At 40.1% G+C, this 18,522-nt stretch overlaps 1 protein-coding gene across 1 annotated transcript in view; it reads left to right on the forward strand.

Moving 5' to 3' along the window:
- Positions 1–18,522, forward strand: part of MIPOL1 (mirror-image polydactyly 1) — a 295,370-nt gene that overhangs the window by 228,632 nt on the left and 48,216 nt on the right. The window contains exon 12 of the mRNA XM_061611676.1: positions 6,637–6,731. Within this exon, the coding sequence (XP_061467660.1) occupies positions 6,637–6,731 (95 nt within the window). The remainder of the gene's footprint in view (positions 1–6,636; positions 6,732–18,522) is intronic.

Below are 18,522 nucleotides of genomic sequence, written 5' to 3' on the forward strand. Positions count from 1 at the left end.
TTACTAGGCAGACTGTAAATATGGGGTGGGATTGCCAGTTCCTCCCCCGGAGGATCTTCAAGTTTGCCTAACTAGAGCCTATTAATAAAAAGCATAATGTTGAAAGGACACCATATTTTCCTTTAAAGTTGAAGTGAACTTCTTTTCTTCTTGAAGCCAGCATAGTTAAGTATGCTAAGCAGCTAAGTATGACCTGAGCAGTTCCCTCTTGTTGAGATTTCAACCTTGACCAAAACCTCTCTCAGTGCCCATAGAGAAACTGCTCTCTCTCTCTTTGCCTGCTTGTGCTATAACATCATCGCCTCAGTGTGCAATCCGTTATTGGCTATCATCACCAATATTTCTAGTCCAGGAAGAAGAAAAAAGAAGCAGCCAAGAAATGGGGGAGGGGTTGCCAAAGAGGCAACAGCAAGGAGAACACCTGCACTAAACAGGACCAAAAAGGGGAAAAATGAATAATCACAACGTCTATGAGTTGTATCCAATAGTAGTTACATTCAGAGTAGGCCAGTGGCTGCTGGTGGCTCCATGTCAGTGGAGCAGTGGAATTTGCTCCAGGTTTTAGTCTGAACTTATAAAAAACTAGGCCCTGAAAAACAATGAGCTGACAGATGTTACAACCAAATTGCTCTCACATCACAGAGTACACACACTGAAATTAGTGAGTACAACTAACTTAGATCCATTACCTTGAGTGGGCCTACTCTGAGTATGATAATACGGATAATAAGAGTCCATTATCTAGATGACAATGCTGTGATTAGTAGGAGCCAGCATGGGTTTGTCAAGAAAAAATCCTGTCAAACTAATCTCATCTCTTTTTTTGATCAGGTCACTAGCTTAGTAGATGGTGGAAATGCTGTAGATGTCATCTATCTAGATTTCAGCAAGGCGTTTGACAAAGTCCCCCACGACCTTTTGATTAGCAAACTCGTCAAATGCGGACTACATGGAAATACTGTCAGGTGGATTCACAACTGGTTGGAAAACCGTATTCAAAGAGTGGTCGTCGGTGGCTCTGCTTCGGACTGGAAGGAGGTTTCGAGTGGAGTGCCACAGGGTTCTGTCCTGGGGCCGATACTCTTCAACATTTTTATCAATGACTTAGATGATGGAGTGGAGGGAAGCCTTATGAAGTTTGCGGATGATACGAAACTAGGGGGGATAGCTAACACAATGGAAGACAGGAATAAAATCCAAAGGGACCTGAATAGACTAGAAAATTGGGCTGAAATTAATAAAATGACATTCAATAAAGACAAATGCAGGATTCTGCATTTAGGCCACAAAAACAAAATGCACGGGTACAGGATGGGAAATACCCGGCTTAACAGTAGTGCGTGTGAGAAGGACCTTGGAATTGTAGTGGATCGCAAGTTGAACATGACCCAGCAGTGTGATGCTGCGGCAAAAAAGGCAAATGCGGTTTTGGGATGCATAAACAGAGCTATAGATTCCAGGTCGAGGGAAGTAATAGTCCCACTATATTCTGCATTGGTCAGGCCTCATCTGGAATACTGCGTTCAGTTCTGGGCGCCTCATTTTAAGAAAGATATAGACAAGTTGGAGCGGGTTCAGAAGAGGGCGACAAGGATGATAGCCGGTATGGAGAACAAGTCTTATAAGGAAAGGTTGAAGGAACTTGGCATGTTCAGTCTGGTGAAGAGAAGGCTGAGGGGTGACATGACACAGTGGATTTCCTGCTGTGAGCAGGGGGTTGGACTCGATGGCCTACAAGGCCCCTTCCAACTCTATGATTCTATGATTGCACTCTTTAAGTACCTGAAGGGCTGTCACATAGAGGAGGGTACAGATTTGTTCTCTGCTGCCCCAGAGGGTAGGACTAGGTCTAATGGATTTAAGTTGCAGGAGCGTAGATTCAGATTGGACATTAGAAGGAACTTCTTGACAGTAAGGGCAGTTCGGCAATGGAACCGACTGCCTAGGGAGGTGGTAGGATCCCCTTCGCTGGATGGCTTCAAGCAGAGGCTGGACAGCTATCTGCGGGAGATGCTGTAGCTATGGATTTCCTGCTGTGAGCAGGGGGTTGGACTCGATGGCCTACAAGGCCCCTTCCAACTGTATGATTCTATGATGAGTGTTGGAGACAGCTCAAAGCATTTAGAAGAAATATTTATATCCCACCCAAGTCTCTATTTTCAGCTTGAAAATCAAAAGTGCAGAATATTTGGTGCATTCCTAAAGACGATTCCAGGGAAAAGATTAGGGACCAAAGCAGTTTTCAAACATTTGCTATAAATAAGGTAGAAAGCCATTGTTATTTATTGCCAATGAGAGTGTGGTGAGAGGCAGCAGAGTTATAAGAAAGACAGTAGATTAGATTAAATGTTCAACAAAGGTTTCTAACTGAAAGATTAAGTCATAGAAACTTGTCAGCGGACTTTTTAAAGAAGGCCATAGATAAACAATTGTCTGGAGTTCTTAAGGTATAATGATTCCTGTCTTAGTGCAGTAAGGGTTGAACTGGATAATCCTTGAGATCTTTCCAGCACTGCAATTCTAGGCAAACAACATTGCTCTAGCTTTCCTAAAATACCATATCCAGTAAAATGTTTCTCAGTAGACAACTGCAATCATACTTTAAAATTCCTTTATCTGTCTGAATTACTTTACCTCTCTTGCACAATCCCTGATCATTCTATGTGTGTATATGTATGTAAATAATAAATGTACTACATAATTGTTGTGGACAATGCGCAATACTGCTGATACGTGATTGGCTGGAATGAGGAAAAGGGGCAAGGGGTAACACCCAAGAACCACCCATCAGCTGTAAAGTCCGCGGTATTGCATCCTACCTTCTGAAGGCACAGCGGATGATTCCCGATTTTAAACAGCAAATCGCATTTTTGCCGGTATTGCAAGGAGCAGATTTAACCCGCGAAAATGCGTAACAGCACGAGACGTCATTTGAACGACCGAAAAATAATGAACACACATAGTGGGCGTGTCACACATTTTGCAGTCGTCTGGATGAGCCCTGAGTATGACTTAGTTGGAAACAACTCAGTTTGTGTAGAATGTCCCTGTAATCTCATAGGCCATAAACCAAAAGAACTATCAACTGCTGTTTAAGCAAGAACACCAGCAAAAGAAGAGCAGCCTGGCCCAAACTGGTTATAAATTCATATAGCTCACCACTTCGTTCTGACCTTGAAAAACTCATCTTCTTCTTTTTCTCCCACTCCTCTTCTCTTGCATATCTGTATTTTTTTAGTTTGTAAGCCTGATGGCAGGGTCATTTATTGATGGGAGACCAGAATTGTCTCAAACATGGGATAAAAATATAGCAAGCAAATAATCAGATATAATAGTTAGCAAGCAAATACTCTTTATTATCTAAATACAAACTTTCCAAATAAGATTTTAACCTAGTTCATTAAGATGCTAAACTTGTGCGTGGACTATACCATTTCAGACTATAGGTAGGGGGTTCACATTTACTCCTCCATATAGTAATAATTTTTAAAATCCCTTCACATTTTAAATACAACAACAGCTCTAGAGGAAGCAGCTTGCTTTTTAAGATCTAGTTTTCTGTATGCATGGATTTTTATGATGATTATTATTTTTATGCAGAAGTAATCATGCCAGCCTCCCCCCCCCAAAAAAAAACTGAAGTGGTATAGTCAAGACACGGGTTTACCACCCTAGTGAGAACAAGGCTTCTGTCACAGGTAGCATGCTCCTAAACCTAAATCCCATCTTGGAATGTTTGATAACTCTGCTTTACCAGGGTTCCACTCCCATCCCACTCATTATGCTGAGATTAGCAACAATCCTATTATTATTATTATTTCCTTTCTCAGTGACTGATTGCCTTAAACCCACTTATGTCGATTCTCTCCTCTCTTATGTTGCAATAAACTGGGAGCTGGCCTTGTAAAGTAGTGCCAGACCAGTATGGGTGTAAGTGAAAGGAGAGTCAAGACCTATGTCTCCTGACCTTTATCCTAAAAGGATATCAGGTGTGATACCTCTCTAAAGAATCTAGCTGGTAATCTCTTGGTGAGTGGGTGTGTCTGCTACAAACATTTCCTTCCAGTCTACCATTTCAATTGCAGTTCACAGTACACTGAAAATTGTCAAGGATGTTAATTATTGGCCTCTTGGAACAACCCACCTACTTTGATTCAGGCATGTTTCCCCCAATATTTAAGAAGATTGGTTCACCAACAGTACAGTATAATTATAGAAAATAGTTTGGTTTGGCTAACATTCTTTTGTGGTTTTATATGTGTGAGCCTAAAAGCAGCACCAGGCTCAAAATATAAATGGCTCAAGCTGCAAAATATAAATGGAATTTTAACTGCTTATTTTCAGGAATCAGTGTTTGTCTGTTCAAAGTGTGGCAGCAAAGTAAATGCCATTGTGCAAGCTTAACACAGGAAAGCAAGTGCCTCTAGTTTTAAAGTGAACTCCCAGGCCAGATATGCATTGTTACCCCATCCTTTGCTTGGTATGGTGCTGATTCATAGCTACAGGGGTGGCCCAACATTTTGCTGCCTGAGGTGAAGGACAAAATGGTGCCTTGTACAAAAGCTGACAAGGCTGGCAGTTGAGTCTTATTTCAACATAGGGAATGAGACAGAGGCCCACCACACCTGAAGGTATTATCCTAGTTGAGGAAGCGTAGGGGTCTCTATCTGCTCTCTGTCACTCATCTGCAGGCACCTCATTTTTCCTAATGGTAGGGCTGGCCCTGCATAGGTTCAATGGGATAGTCCTATCTGGTCATCTGCTCCTTGTAATGCATTCTGTGGGCTCAGACAAGGTGAATGCCTTAAATAGTGTTATGCTTAAAGGAACCCACAGTTGCATTGTAACTTTTGCCTGGTTCACATCCAGACTGGATTACTGAATATAAGAGTGCTCTAGTTGAGGCTGCCTTTGGCAAATGTTTGGCAGCTTCAGTTGGTACGGAATGTAGCTGCCAGGCTGTTGATTAGAGTTGGCTGCTCAGAGCTTATTTTATAGCAGCTACATTGGCTCTTGATTGGTTTGGGGGCTCAATTTAAAGTGCTGGTGTTGATCAAACATACCCTAAATGCAGTGGTTTCGGGATACTTGATGGCCTGCCTTTTATCATATGATTCTAATTGTGCATTAAGATCTTCCTCAGAGGCACTGTTGTATTTGCCCTTTCTACCTGAAGCACTGTGGCTGCATTGGGTAGGGCCTTCCAAGCAGTGACACCAATAATGTGGAAATTCCTTCCTAGGGGAATGTGTGCCTCATTTCTTTTGTCTGGATAAGCTAATACTATTTTCTTACAGGTTTTTTTTTTATTGAATGACTCTGGATTAGATCTGTATTTATTGCTGCTTTATATTTTCTGATGTAGATAATCTGATGCTGATTTTATTTTGTTTTGATTATGCTTTGATTCTAAATTTTTGTATAGAATTTTTTTTTAGCAGAAAAGTAATGTATATGGTGAGGATATACACAAGGATTACTATAATTCTAAAAATTGCACTGATTATGACTAAATATTCACTTCCAGATTTTCGTGAGGTCTTGTTAGGTTATATTAAAAAGAATAGTTAGAAGGAGTTGCTGGAAATGATAGCTTTATTAATGGCATTTATTTATATGTTGCATTTATATACTGCCTTTCTGCTAAGGCACTCAATGTCCTGGCTAATCCCATTGGATTCAGACTCAGACCCACTAGTGTGTTTTCTCCATGATGTTTAATGTCTTCATTCAAGAGCATTTCATGGATCAGCTTACACAGGATTCTGCATCTCTACACAGACTAATTAAGCATGACTACTCAAAGCTAAGATGTTGTCGCAATAATTAGACACCCCCCCTACAACCCTTAAGTAGGTTTGGGGCGGGTTCTTTCTACTTTAGTGGGGGAAATGTAACAGAATGGGAATGCATGAGCAAGCGAGCACTTCTAGTTGGAAAAGTGGGGCCCTCTGAGCCTTCCGGTGCATCTGTCTGTGTGTCCAGGGCAGCGGCAGCACTTGTTTGAGGTCCTCCTCCTCTAGAGGAGGTGTGTGTGGTGGTGGCGGTGCCTTGGGCAAAAAGGAGAGGAGGAGAAGGGGCTGGCTTCTGGTCAGCAGGAATTCCCTCTCTTATAACTGGAGCTAAGGGGGAAGAGTTGTCACACTCAAAAGTGCTGAAGCTTTCAGCTTTAGCACCTCCCTGTTGCAAGCCACTGGGCCCCCCTTCTGGATTCCATTCTATCTCTTTTCTTCCTGATAGCACCAGGAATGCTCCACAGGGCTCATGACACCCAAAGTGGTTTATTAGTCATTACATCTATTTTCCACCTCTAAGATACCAGTTTTGGGGAACAACAGTGTGAGACTGCTATTGCAATCTTGTTCTAACTGTGCGCTTCCCAGAGGCATCTGGCTGGCTGCTATAGGATACGATATGCTAGATAGGCTTTTGGTGTGATGTAGCTGGCCTCTTAGACTGAATCCTGTATACATTTATCTGGCAGTATGCTCCACTAAACTCAGTAGGACTTATTTCTGAGTACGCATTGTTATAAGTTATTTCCATAGAATACAGTGCCAACTATCATTCATGAAGTAATGCACTTCTGTTATTCTGAGAAAAGAGGGAAAAATTAAACTGACTATCTTTTTGCAGGAAAAATTGATGGCTATGCAACAAGAAAGAGAAGCTATCATTAAGCAATATAAAAAACTGGAAGAAGAACTCCAGACCCTTCGTATTTATTACAGGTAATATAACTTATACTATTGAAAAATCACTATCCATTGAAAAACATGTATTGCTGTATTATTCCTAGGTATACAAAAATGTGCAAATCAAGAAAATAGTACTAATATCCCTGAACTCAGTTTATCAGATACATTTTGTCCTGTATAGTTTGTCCCTAAAAATGCATTAAAGTTCCATCTCTATATAATATAAAAGAAAAATATTAATATGATTATTTCTGAGGTTTGTCTAACTTTGGCCACATTAGGATTAAAACCAAATCTAAGTCCAATATATGATCCACTGGAGCACATTGGCTCTCTAGCTTGGTTCCTAAGGTAAGTTAAGGAAATTTGTGGAAGAATTTATCCAGAAAGCCTCTCTCTGGATATTGGGGACTCTCGTGAACAATATGGGATGAGGGGCAGGGGGCTGTTGGAGGAGGGGAAAGGACACTTTCCTTTTGTGAACTTCCTTAAGTTTTATTAAGATCTATGTGTGATTTTTTTTAATGATTCTACCGTCCTGTAGCACATGGCAACAGCTGATGGGGTCTCAGCACTGATGCCTGCCATGAGCCCCCTCCTTTTTCTAAAAAAAGTTTCTGGTGCTGATGCAGCTAGGTCTGGGAGCTGCTGTTTAAATGCTCCTCAGTGTCCTGTACTTAACAGAGGTATTGTGGGTAATTAAAATGGCAGGATCCTGCTGCCTGGTACTGATCAGAGTGCTTCTGCTGCTGTCACTGTCAAGTAAACCCAGTGACATAGGAGGGGGGCGATCTATGTTGGAGGGGGTCCACTAGATGACATTTTCCAAGGACTCCTCAAATTTGAAGCCGCACTGTTGATAACTGTTGTGGCATTAGAAGTTCAAAAAAGGCGTTTCAATGAGGAAAGTTTTCTTATGGTCACACAAAGGTTCATTTAACATGTCTTTCTCCAGAGACTGCTGTATTTCAGTTTAATTCTTCTTTTTTAGAAAAGCAAAACATGAGGTTACTCCAAAATAACTAAAAATCTATTTAATCTAAGAAAGAAACAAGTGGGGGTGGAGAAAAATAAAAAGGAATCTACCTCAGTCTCATGAGCCAAGAAAAAGTTGGCTGAGAATGAAGACAGGCAAGTTCTTTCCTTGTGTTGTGACTCAGGACAGGGTGCCATTCAGCCTGATTCAATATCTGAAAATCATTCCTGAAACAAAGCTTTGCATAACAGTTAGAAGTTACAGTGTTGCCAGTTTAACTATTCTAATTTTCTAACTGCTGTATTCCTGAGGTGGTGATTAATGCAAATCATAAAAACCTGGATATATTGTGCAAAGGCTGGGCTGATACTGGGATAATTCATTCTCCTGTATAATGAAAACATAAAAATTATACCAAAATGAGGTATACTAAAGTGCATCATAAGAGTCTAACTAAAATAACCATATGCAAACGTATTATAGCTTTAATATTTTTTTAAAAAATGACTTAATCCTTGTAGAACATAGAAAAATTATTACTTGATATTAGTATCTTGATATGATGCAGTTTTTCCCCCTTACCTCTTTCTTTCATCATGGAACCAAAAGCAGCATACAAGTGGCTCCCAGGCAATCTTCTATCATACGGATTCCCAAACTGTGGTCTGTGGACCAACAGTGGTCCACAAGCTTCATTCAGGTCGTCTGTGGCATGTCTGTGAAGAATACTTAAGAACATAAGAAGAGCCTGCTGGATCAGGCCAGTGGCCCATCTAGTCCAGCATCCTGTTCTCACAGTGGCCAACCAGGTGCCTGGGGGAAGCCCACAAGCAGGACCCGAGTGCAAGAACACTCTCCCCTCCTGAGGCTTCCGGCAACTGGTTTTCAGAAGCATGCTGCCTCTGACTAGGGTGGCACAGCACAGCCATCACGGCTAGTAGCCATTGATAGCCCTGTCCTCCATGAATTTGTATTCATGAATTACTTACAATCTGAATTCTATAGAATCCCATGGAATTCAAGTTGTAATGCAATAAAATACAATATAAGAAATGAAAGAAGCAATCAAATCAAAATACAATTAAAAACCATACTTGTAGCACAGTGCATTATAATTGCTACCACAGGCAGAAAAAAAAATCAAGTCCAACTCAAAGGAGACCCATTAAAATTAATGAACCGAAGTTAGTTGTGTTCATTAATTTCAACTCAAGAGTAGGATTAGCATTGCATACCACCCATTAAATGGACCACCAAGACCCATGGACATTTTCAATTGGTCTGTGGGGGGAAGAGTTTGAGAACTACGCTGTTATCCCTATGGTGTCCATACCCAGACCTGCTGAGCTTTAGCAAGGTGGTAACTTCATGGGCCATCAAACCATACCCTGGAAACTTTTTAACTGTATTTGAACATCTTGTGTTTCATTACCTGGTAATTAGGCTCACTTACCATACGTGATCATGTTTCTGTGTTACAATCTTTTAAGATACTTGAGAGTTTTGGGCAGCGGGGAACCCCATTCTGCATATTTATTTATATTGTTTATTGTTCATTTATTTATTAAATTTATATCCCGCTCTTCTTCCCAGAAGGAGCCCATATACAGTGAATAGGATCCAAAGGGACCATAGTACAAGTGTAAGGCACTTCCACTTGTGCAAGGGGGCTGTCCACAATTGCTGCCAATTCCCCGGTCCATCATCAGCCCCTTGCACCATGTCCTACACCATTCCCAAGGGTCTCAGGGGTGTGCGTGTGCAAGAGGCTGCAACAGGGAAGAGGCCTATCTCTGCAGGTGATGTTCTGTTGTGACTTGTTGGGTCCATACCTAACTGCTTTCTGTCATGATAATAAATGCTACAGGTATTTTTTAAAAAACTGAATTTTAAAATTCAGTGGTTAAGGTGCTGGACTACGACCTGGGAGACCAGAGTTTGAATCCCCACACAGCCATGAAGCTCACTGGGTGACGTTGGGCCAGTCACTGCCTCTCAGCCTCAGAGGAAGGCAATGGTAAACCACCTCTGAATACCGCTTAACATGAAAACCCTATTCATAGGGTCACCATAAGTCGGGATCGACTTGAAGGCAGTCCAGTCCAGTAACAGGAGTGTGTATCACAAAGCCTCTAATCTCAAAACTACCTTTATTTCATAATTTTATTTCCATATTCTATAGCAAAACAACTGTCACTGCGTGTGTAGAGATTCCAGCAGTGTGTATTCCTTGTATCCAGTGGCTTCAGCATCTGGGATTAGGGGTTCCCATTTATGCCCCAGTTTGTAAAGAAATAATAGCATTCAAACTGCATATATTCTAGAACTGCAGGGAACACTCAGGGTGGAGGCTCTCAAACATTTTAAAGATTTTTTTTAAAAAAAACAGCCTATAAGTGGCCTCATTATTCAAGACCTTTGGCCAGATTTATACCCTTAAAAAGAGGCTTGATAAACAGGTTGCTTTATCTGATTGATAATTGTCCAGGCAGGAGCCTTTGCAGACCTGTAGATACAGGAGTAAAAAAACAAGCAAACAAAAACAGCCAAATATATCTTACTTCCTCCTTTCACATTTCACCTTTTAGTGTCTCTCCGTACCTCTTCTTTTCACTTAAAATTTGCCAAGTCCTCTTCCCACTGCGATATGGAACACAGATTCTAACTTCTTCCCATTTCCAGTTCTTCTGTTCAGCCCGCTTCCCTTCCTCTATTTTCTACTATTAAACATCCAGTAAAGCCTGAGTTATTTAAGTCCCTTTTCCTGTTTCGCAAGGGTCTCTGGTCTCATAAGGACTGAACTTGTATACGTGTCAGCTTTGCTGAATCATAAATACATATCTAATGGCCAAACTACAAATTATATTAATTACTTTTAAAAGTGTGTTTAATGCTGCCACAGAAAATGAGTTTTGAGACCCCAATCTGGCACTGTGCTCCCAATCCAGACTAAGATCTTGCACCCACCAATCTCTCTCTCTCTCTCAACACACACAACACACACACACAACACACACACACACAGAGCTTCTGTTCACCCTTGAAGGTGCTGTTTACTGTCCTAGTAATACTGCTCTAATAACATTTGGTCCCAATATTCAAGCTTGGAAACGAAAATACTCAAAACATCACAGAATTTTCTTTCCTAGAGTATGATCTCTGCTTTCTCTCACAGAACTCAAGGGTCACTGCTGAAAACTGAACCAGCCCCTTTTGTGTAGAGCCAGCCCTATACTTCTCTTTGATCACTCTAGACTTTCAGTATCAAGTATGATGGCACCCAGGAACTGGCATTGCACATAACAGGAATATATGAGAAGCTGAAAGTCAAAAAAAGTGACTTGAAGTGGGGTCCTCTTCAAGTTTTTTTTCTCTTGAAGAAAGGAAGCACTTCATCAGAGGTTTTTGTTTGTTTATTTACTGGCATAAATAGAAAAGGTCTAGAAGGGCCTCCAAGTCACATGTTAGATTTATCCAATCACATTTTTCAAAAGATAACTTCTGGCATAATAAGCCTGCACACCTGAAACTTCTATCGTGTTATCTTTTGCAAGTAACGTTTTCGCTATGATCAAAAAATACTCATTAGCAAAGGGAGGGACATTCAGGATCATCATTTATTATTTCTGAAGTGTTTAGTGTGTACTTAATACTTTACAATAAATAAAAGTGCACATCAATCCCTATCTGTAGGCCTAATAAGAGGAAGATAAAATTACCAGTGAGAAGGAGGGAGTGGAATTATACATTATCTGAATGGCATGAACAAATAACAACTCTAACAATTTCTTCATATTTCTTAATTTGTAAAACTGATAGTGTTGTATCCAATTGTGTCCTTCTGCTGACAGAAGACTGTTTGGTCCAATGGAGGCTTCTGTTCACGGAAAGAGAAGGGAGATTAGTTTTGTTGGTTTCCCCCTTCCCTCTGCAGACCTCCCGTGCCCCCCAAATTTTCTTGAGTGGGTTGGGGGATCCTTTGCAACAGCATGGTAGGTGGTGCAGGAGACTGCAGGGAAAAGGGTGAACTTGAGAAAAGCATTCCCCCTCCCCTATTGGTTCATAAAAGCCTCCATTGGATCAGTGAGTCTTCTGTCAGTGGCAGGACACAATTCAATACAACTCACAGGCTTTCTGTTATTTTATGCATATATTTTTGAAGTGATGGAAATGATTTTATTTAGAACAATTTTATCCTGCCTTATGGTTTCTAAGTCAGCTTGCAAGAGTAATAAAATATCTCAAATAATGTACAGTCAGGCTGCATTCACACCATACATTTAAAGCACATTTGCAGGCACACACCCCAGAAATCATGGGAACTGTAGTTAACCCCTCCACACAGAGAGAGGGAGCTACAGTTCCCAGCACCTTTTATCATTCCCAGGATTCTGGGGTGGGGAGAAGTGGTTTAAATGTATGGTGTGTATACAGATTTAAACCAACATAATTAAAGAAGAGTCACTATCAATACAACAAATAATACTGCTAAAGGCTTTGGGAAAATCAAGTTTTAATCTGGTGCCTGAACATGAATAGGTTTGGTACATGGTGGAGGAAAAATTGTTAAGGACTGTGTGTTTCCTTGAAGAGTGTTGGGGCTAGCATAAAGCAAGGGCTGTGTTGGAGGCAGAAGAACAATGAAAGGATTGGATGATAGGCCCACCAGAGATAAGCTATGTTTGTTCCCTTTCCCCCTTCCTCTTCAGGGACTACCTTGAAAGACCTTCCTTTTAGAAGTGTCTCTCCCATTTACCTGCCATGCTGGGTTGTTGTTGGAGTTGACTCATACTGTTCGCAGATAAACTTAACATGAGTTTGTGCTAGTTATGAAAGAAACATGTTACCGAGGCAAATAGCTTAGGGTCTGTAGACAATCCAAGCGGAGCCCTCTGGGGTATGTGATCATCTTTTCATATAACCTGTGGGCAAAAAAAGACCAATTTCAATTCCTGATTGAAACCTGGGTAAAATAGAAGGCTGTAGTATATATTCAGTTTAATGGCAATTGTTGCTTCGCTGCCTGTTTCATCGATTCTTTTAGCTAAAGCATGGAGCTTACTGCCCTATTGAGACGAGGTGCTACAGCTCAGCGGTAGAGCATCTGCTTTGCATGCACAAGGTCCCACATTTAATTCCCAAACTTATCGTGTAGGGATAAGAGTTGTTATGTACCCTCAAGTCGATTACGACTTATGGCAACCCTATGAATCAGAGACCTCCAGTAGTATCGCTCATGAACCACCCTGTTCAGATCTTGTAAGTTCAGATCTGTGGAGTCCTTTATGGAATCAATCCATCTCCGAGGCATTTTAATTTTTTGTTAATGATTGTAATGTTTGTAATTTGATTTTAGCCTTTGCTGTTTTTAGACTGTGAAATTTGATTTTAGACTGATGTTTTGTATTATATTGTATTTTATTGTATCTATGTTCACTGCCCAGAGAGCTATTGCTAGTCGGGCGGTATATAAGTTTTAAAAATAAATAAATAAATAAAATCTCTTGTTTGGCCTTCCTCTTTTTCTACTCCCTTCTGTTTTTCCCACCATTATGGTCTTTTCTAGTGAATCATGTCTTCTCATTATGTGTCCAAAGTATGATAACCTCAGTTTCATCATTTTAGCTTCTAGTGACAGTTCTGGTTTAATTTATTCTAACACCCAGTTCTTTGTCTTTTTCGCAGTCCAGGGTATGTGCAAAGCTCTCCTCCAACACCACATTTCAAATGAGTTGATTTTTCTCTTACCTGCTTTTTTCACTGTCCGGCTTTAACATCTGTACATAGAGATGGGAAATACCATGGTCTGAATTATCCTGACTTTAGTGTTCAGTGATAAATCTTTGCATTTGAGGACCTTTTCTAGTTCTCTCATAGCTGCCCTCCCCAGTCCTAGCCTTCTTCTGATTTCTTGACTATTGTCTTCATTTTGGTTAACGACTATGCCAAGGTATTGATAATCCTTGACAAGTTCAATGTCTTCGTTGTCAACTTTAAAGTTACATAAATCTTCTGTTGTCATTACTTTAGTCTTCTGGACGTTCAGCTGTAGTCCTGCTTTTGCGCTTTCCTCTTTAACTTTCATCAGCATTTGTTTCAAATCATTACTGGTTTCTGCTAGTAGTATGGTATCATCTGCATGTCTTAAATTATTGATATTTCTCCCTCCACTTTTCACACCTCCTTCATCTTGGTCCAATCCCACTTTCCATATGATATGTTCTGCATATTGATTAAACAAATAGAGTGATAAAATAGACCCCTGTCTTGCACCTTTTCCTATGGGGAACCAATCGGTTTCTCCATATTCTGTCCTTACAGTAGCCTCTTGTCCAGAGTATAGGTTGCGCAGATTAGATGCTGTGGCACCCCCATTTCTTTTAAAGCATTCCATAGTTTTTATGATCTACACAATCAAAGGCTTTGCTGTAATCTATAAAGCACAGGGTGATTTCCTTCTGAAATTCCTTTGTCCGTTCCATTATCCAACGTATGTTTTGGATATGATCTCTGGTACCTCTTCCCTTTCTAAATCCAGCTTGGACGTCTGGCATTTCTCATTCCATATATGGTAAGAGCCTTTGTTGTAAAATACTGAGCATTACTTTACTTGCATGAGATATTAAGGCAATAGTTGGATAATTACTGCATTCCCTGGGATCCCCTTTCTTTGGAATTGGGATGTATATTGAACACTTCCAGTCTGTGGGCCATTGTTTAGTTTTCCATATTTCTTGACAAATGTTTGTCAAAATTTGGACAGATTCAGTCTCAGTAGCTTGTAGCAACTCTATTGGTATGCCATCTGTTCCTGGTGATTTGTTTCTTCCAAGTATTTTAAGAGCAGCTTTCACCCCACATTCTAAAATTTCTATCATAGGGTTCCTCTATGAATGAATCTGTCATCTTTGTATCTCTTTTGTAGAGTTCTTCCATGTATTGCTTCCATCTGCCTTTTATTTTATCTCGGTCAGTCGCTGTGTTCCCCTGTTGATTATTCAACATCCCTACCCTTGGTTTAAATTTCCCTTTAATTTCTCTAATCTTTTGGAATAGGGCTCTTGTTCTTCCCTTTTTGTTGTCCTATTCTATTTCTATACAATAACCATTGTAATAGTTCTCTTTGTCCCTATGTACTAGTCAATGTATTATTGCATTTAGGGTTCTGACTGTGTTTCTATCTCCTTTTGCTTTTGCTTTCCTTCTCTCTTCAACCATTTTAAGTATTTCTTCAGTCATCCTTTGAGGTTTTTCTCTCTTTTTAACTCAAGGTATTGTCTTTTTGCATTCTTCCCTGATAATTTCTCTGACTTCACTCCATAGTTCTTCTGGTTCTCTGTCAACTAAGTTTAAAGCCTCAAATCTGTTCCTTATTTGATCTTTATGTTCTTTTGGGATGTTATTTAAATTGTATTTTGGCATTATGATTGCGTTGTTGTTCTTCTGCTTTACTCTGATTTTCGATATGACTTGTTCCTGATCTTTACCACAGTCTGCTCCTGGTCTTGTTTTTGCAGAAAGTATGGAACTTCTCCATCTTCTAGTACCAATTATATAATCAATTTATTCCTATATTGACCATTTGGTGATGTCCATGTATACAGTCATCATTTCAGTTGTGATTCTATCTAAAACCTTGGAGAGCCACTTCCAATCAGTGTAGACAATACTGTGTTAGATGGACCAGTGGTCTGCCTCAGTAAAAGGCACCTTCCTGTATTCCTAAGTATATCTACGACTGCAATTTGAATAAGCAAATCCTTCTTAACTGACTTCAGTGCCTATTGTACTATCCAGACTTAGGGTGCAGTCCAAACAACCACCCACCACTGGAGTGGCTTTGCAGAGCCTCATCCACAGTCCAGTTGTTCATGGCAGCTGTAGTGGAAGGTGGAGGACAGGACAATCAAGACTGATCCCTATCCCAGCTCCTTACTGACATGGCAGTTGGGTCTGAATTGGGCCTGATGCTGTCATACACCTGCAGTGAAATTGGCGCAGGATTCAGTGGAACTTGGGTTCTCTCAGCCCCTCCCCGTTCCTGTCCTAGGAACACCCTGTTTCAGGGATTTTCACTAGTCTGTGCTGACAGAGAGCCCACTAGGGTGGGGTCCTTTCTGCACATGCAGTGACAGACAGAAGCCCGGGGCAGCCAGGCTGAGAGATGCTTCAGCTCAATCCACACACTTGCACCTCTCTGCCTGAAATAAAGTGTGATTGGTTGGCCATACTTAGAGTAGACCTATTTAAAATGACCTCTAAGAAAGACTTAAGTCTGAACATAGCCTTATGATTTTTCAGTTATTACCAGCAAGACAAAAAAATCCTCTGTTATTGTTGTCCCTTATGTACAATTTTGATCTGCAGATCTGACATTTACAAGTGCCAAACAGAACATATTTTAAAGAAAGTCTTTTGAGTAGACCGTTTTGTTCTCCCTTCCTTTAATGTCTGCAGACCTATGTATAACCATAGAAACTAAGGCTGCAATCCAATACACACTTACCTGGGAATAAGCCCCATTGAACCCAATGGAGCTTACTTCTGAGTAGACATGCATTGGATTGCAGCCTAAGTAAAGTTTCAAGCCTAACAATGTAACTGTTCTAGTTTCATTTTATAGTATACTATACTATTTATTTGATAACTTGTTTTCTTTTGCTCATACCGTTGTGGGAATCTATATGAAATATACAAATGTATATGTGCATGCCACACACATATACATGTTATTGCAGAAAGCAATTCTTATTTTTACTAGCAATGTGTGTGTATTTGTGTGTGTGTGAGAGAGATAGCAGCACTCAGAATAGAAAAGGTATCTGGGCTTGACAGTCTCATTTTTATGCTTCAGATTGCCTGCTCCACAAAAGACCCATCAAGTATGTACAGGGTGGGAAGCTAAAGGCGGGGAAGGAATTATATTTTTCTGCTTTGCCATAAAGAAGAGGTCTTTGTTTACCTACTCTGTGCCGTGGGACACAATGTGATATGTCTCAATTTATTCGCTTCATATGAAAGAACCTAACCCAGTGCAACTTGATATAGCACAATTTAAATGGGATAAAGAAAAAGTAAGGAAATGCCAAGTGTGCTGTTTGCACTTCATTAGTTAAAAAAATCAGTGTCCACTTATGATGCCCTTTTATGTGTTTTAGTTATCGGAGGTGTTCTAGTCTTGCAAAACCAATTAAGCCTTGATTCTTATAATCCTGTGTTCTGTTCATTTATCAATATGCTTACATGAAATCCCCAATTTAATATGTATTTCTACCAAAATACACATTTAGATGTTCTATGACTGAAAAAAGGAATGGAGACAAGGGAAGAAGACTCTCAATCCTCTTTTGACCAGTGCAGACAGGAAGGTGTTTCTATTCCTACAGGGCGTTGAGTGTTTATTTTTCTATTCATGAGATTGGTTAGGGTAGAACTAGAAATTCCAAGAGGAACATGGGATACCAAACCCCTTGCTTCCCTTGTAATGCTAATATAGAGCTTAGAGGTCATTGCAGGGAAGAATCACTGGAGGGGGTACAACCCTTCCTCTAACCACTATTTCTCTCTGGCAAATGCCTTCCAATAGTTTTCAGTCTCCTTCTCTCTCCCTCACCCCACTGGGATCCAAAACTGAAATTTAGCCTTTTCGATTTTTTGTGGAAGAGAATCAATAGCCACTAGAGGAGTTGAGCACCACGTTCTCTTGTGAATCTTTCCCTAAAATTGCTTGCATCCGCAATATCTTAGCAAGACCATATGTTACCAATGCTAAGCCTTTAATTTAGTGAGTGTTAGGCTGCAGCCTTGTATACTTACAATGGGGATAAGCTCCATTAAAGTCAGTGGGACATATGTGTAGACCTGCATAGGATTGCACGTTAAGGCATTTTAAAGGATTTAGGGCCATAGTCCTCTTTGAGATGGGCAAGTTTTAGATTAAGCCTGCCTAGGAGATGGATAATCGTGTCATGTTGGATAAGAAGATGAATGGTTGGTCCTGCTTTCACAGCTTGGGATTGAGCAAACTGACCTTTTGAGTGCCTTCCCACTCTTTATGCCGGGGGGAGGGGGCTGTGGCCCTCCAGACATTGTCGGACTACATGCTGCATTATTTTTTTTTACAATAATTTTTATTCAAATTTTCATAAAACAAACAAAACAAAATCATAAAACATTCAAAGACAAAAAACAAAACAAAACAAAAATGATTAAACAAAAAAATAAAATGTTGACTTCCCATTTGTCGCAGATCAGTTATAGGTCTACAATATATAACAATCCTGTCTCTTAAACTATATTATAAAATCACTTTCCTCCAGTAGTTATCTTAATTAATCATCAAATCTCATAGACATTACTTTATTCTTTCCACAAAAAGTCAAAGAGTAAGTATACAAGGCACCTGGTTGGCCACTGTGAGAACAGGATGCTGGACTAGATGGGCCACTGGCCTGATCCAGCAGGCTCTTCTTATGTTCTTATGTTCTTAAAGAGAGGTTTCAATTCTTTAAGAAATATATCTATCAATTTTTCTCCAAATAAACATATTGATTAATCCATCTCATCAAATCTGTTAAGTCCAATAATTTCAATAGCCATTATTCCATTATCCATATTAATTCCATCTTCCATCTTCAATAGTCCTGTTAAGTCCAGTAATTTCAGTGTCCAATCTTCCATTATCAGTATTCCATAATAATCTTGCTGTCATAGCCATAGTCATATAAGAAGAGTCTGATGGGAATTTCCTCTATCCCAAATATTTTCTTGCCATCGATTCTGAATAAGTTGCTGAAATATTGTTGTAAAGTCATATCTCTGTTCTTCTTTTTTACAAAATGCACTGGC

Source organism: Rhineura floridana, chromosome 2 (assembly GCF_030035675.1).
Source record: "Rhineura floridana isolate rRhiFlo1 chromosome 2, rRhiFlo1.hap2, whole genome shotgun sequence".
Lineage (NCBI taxonomy): Eukaryota > Metazoa > Chordata > Lepidosauria > Squamata > Rhineuridae > Rhineura > Rhineura floridana.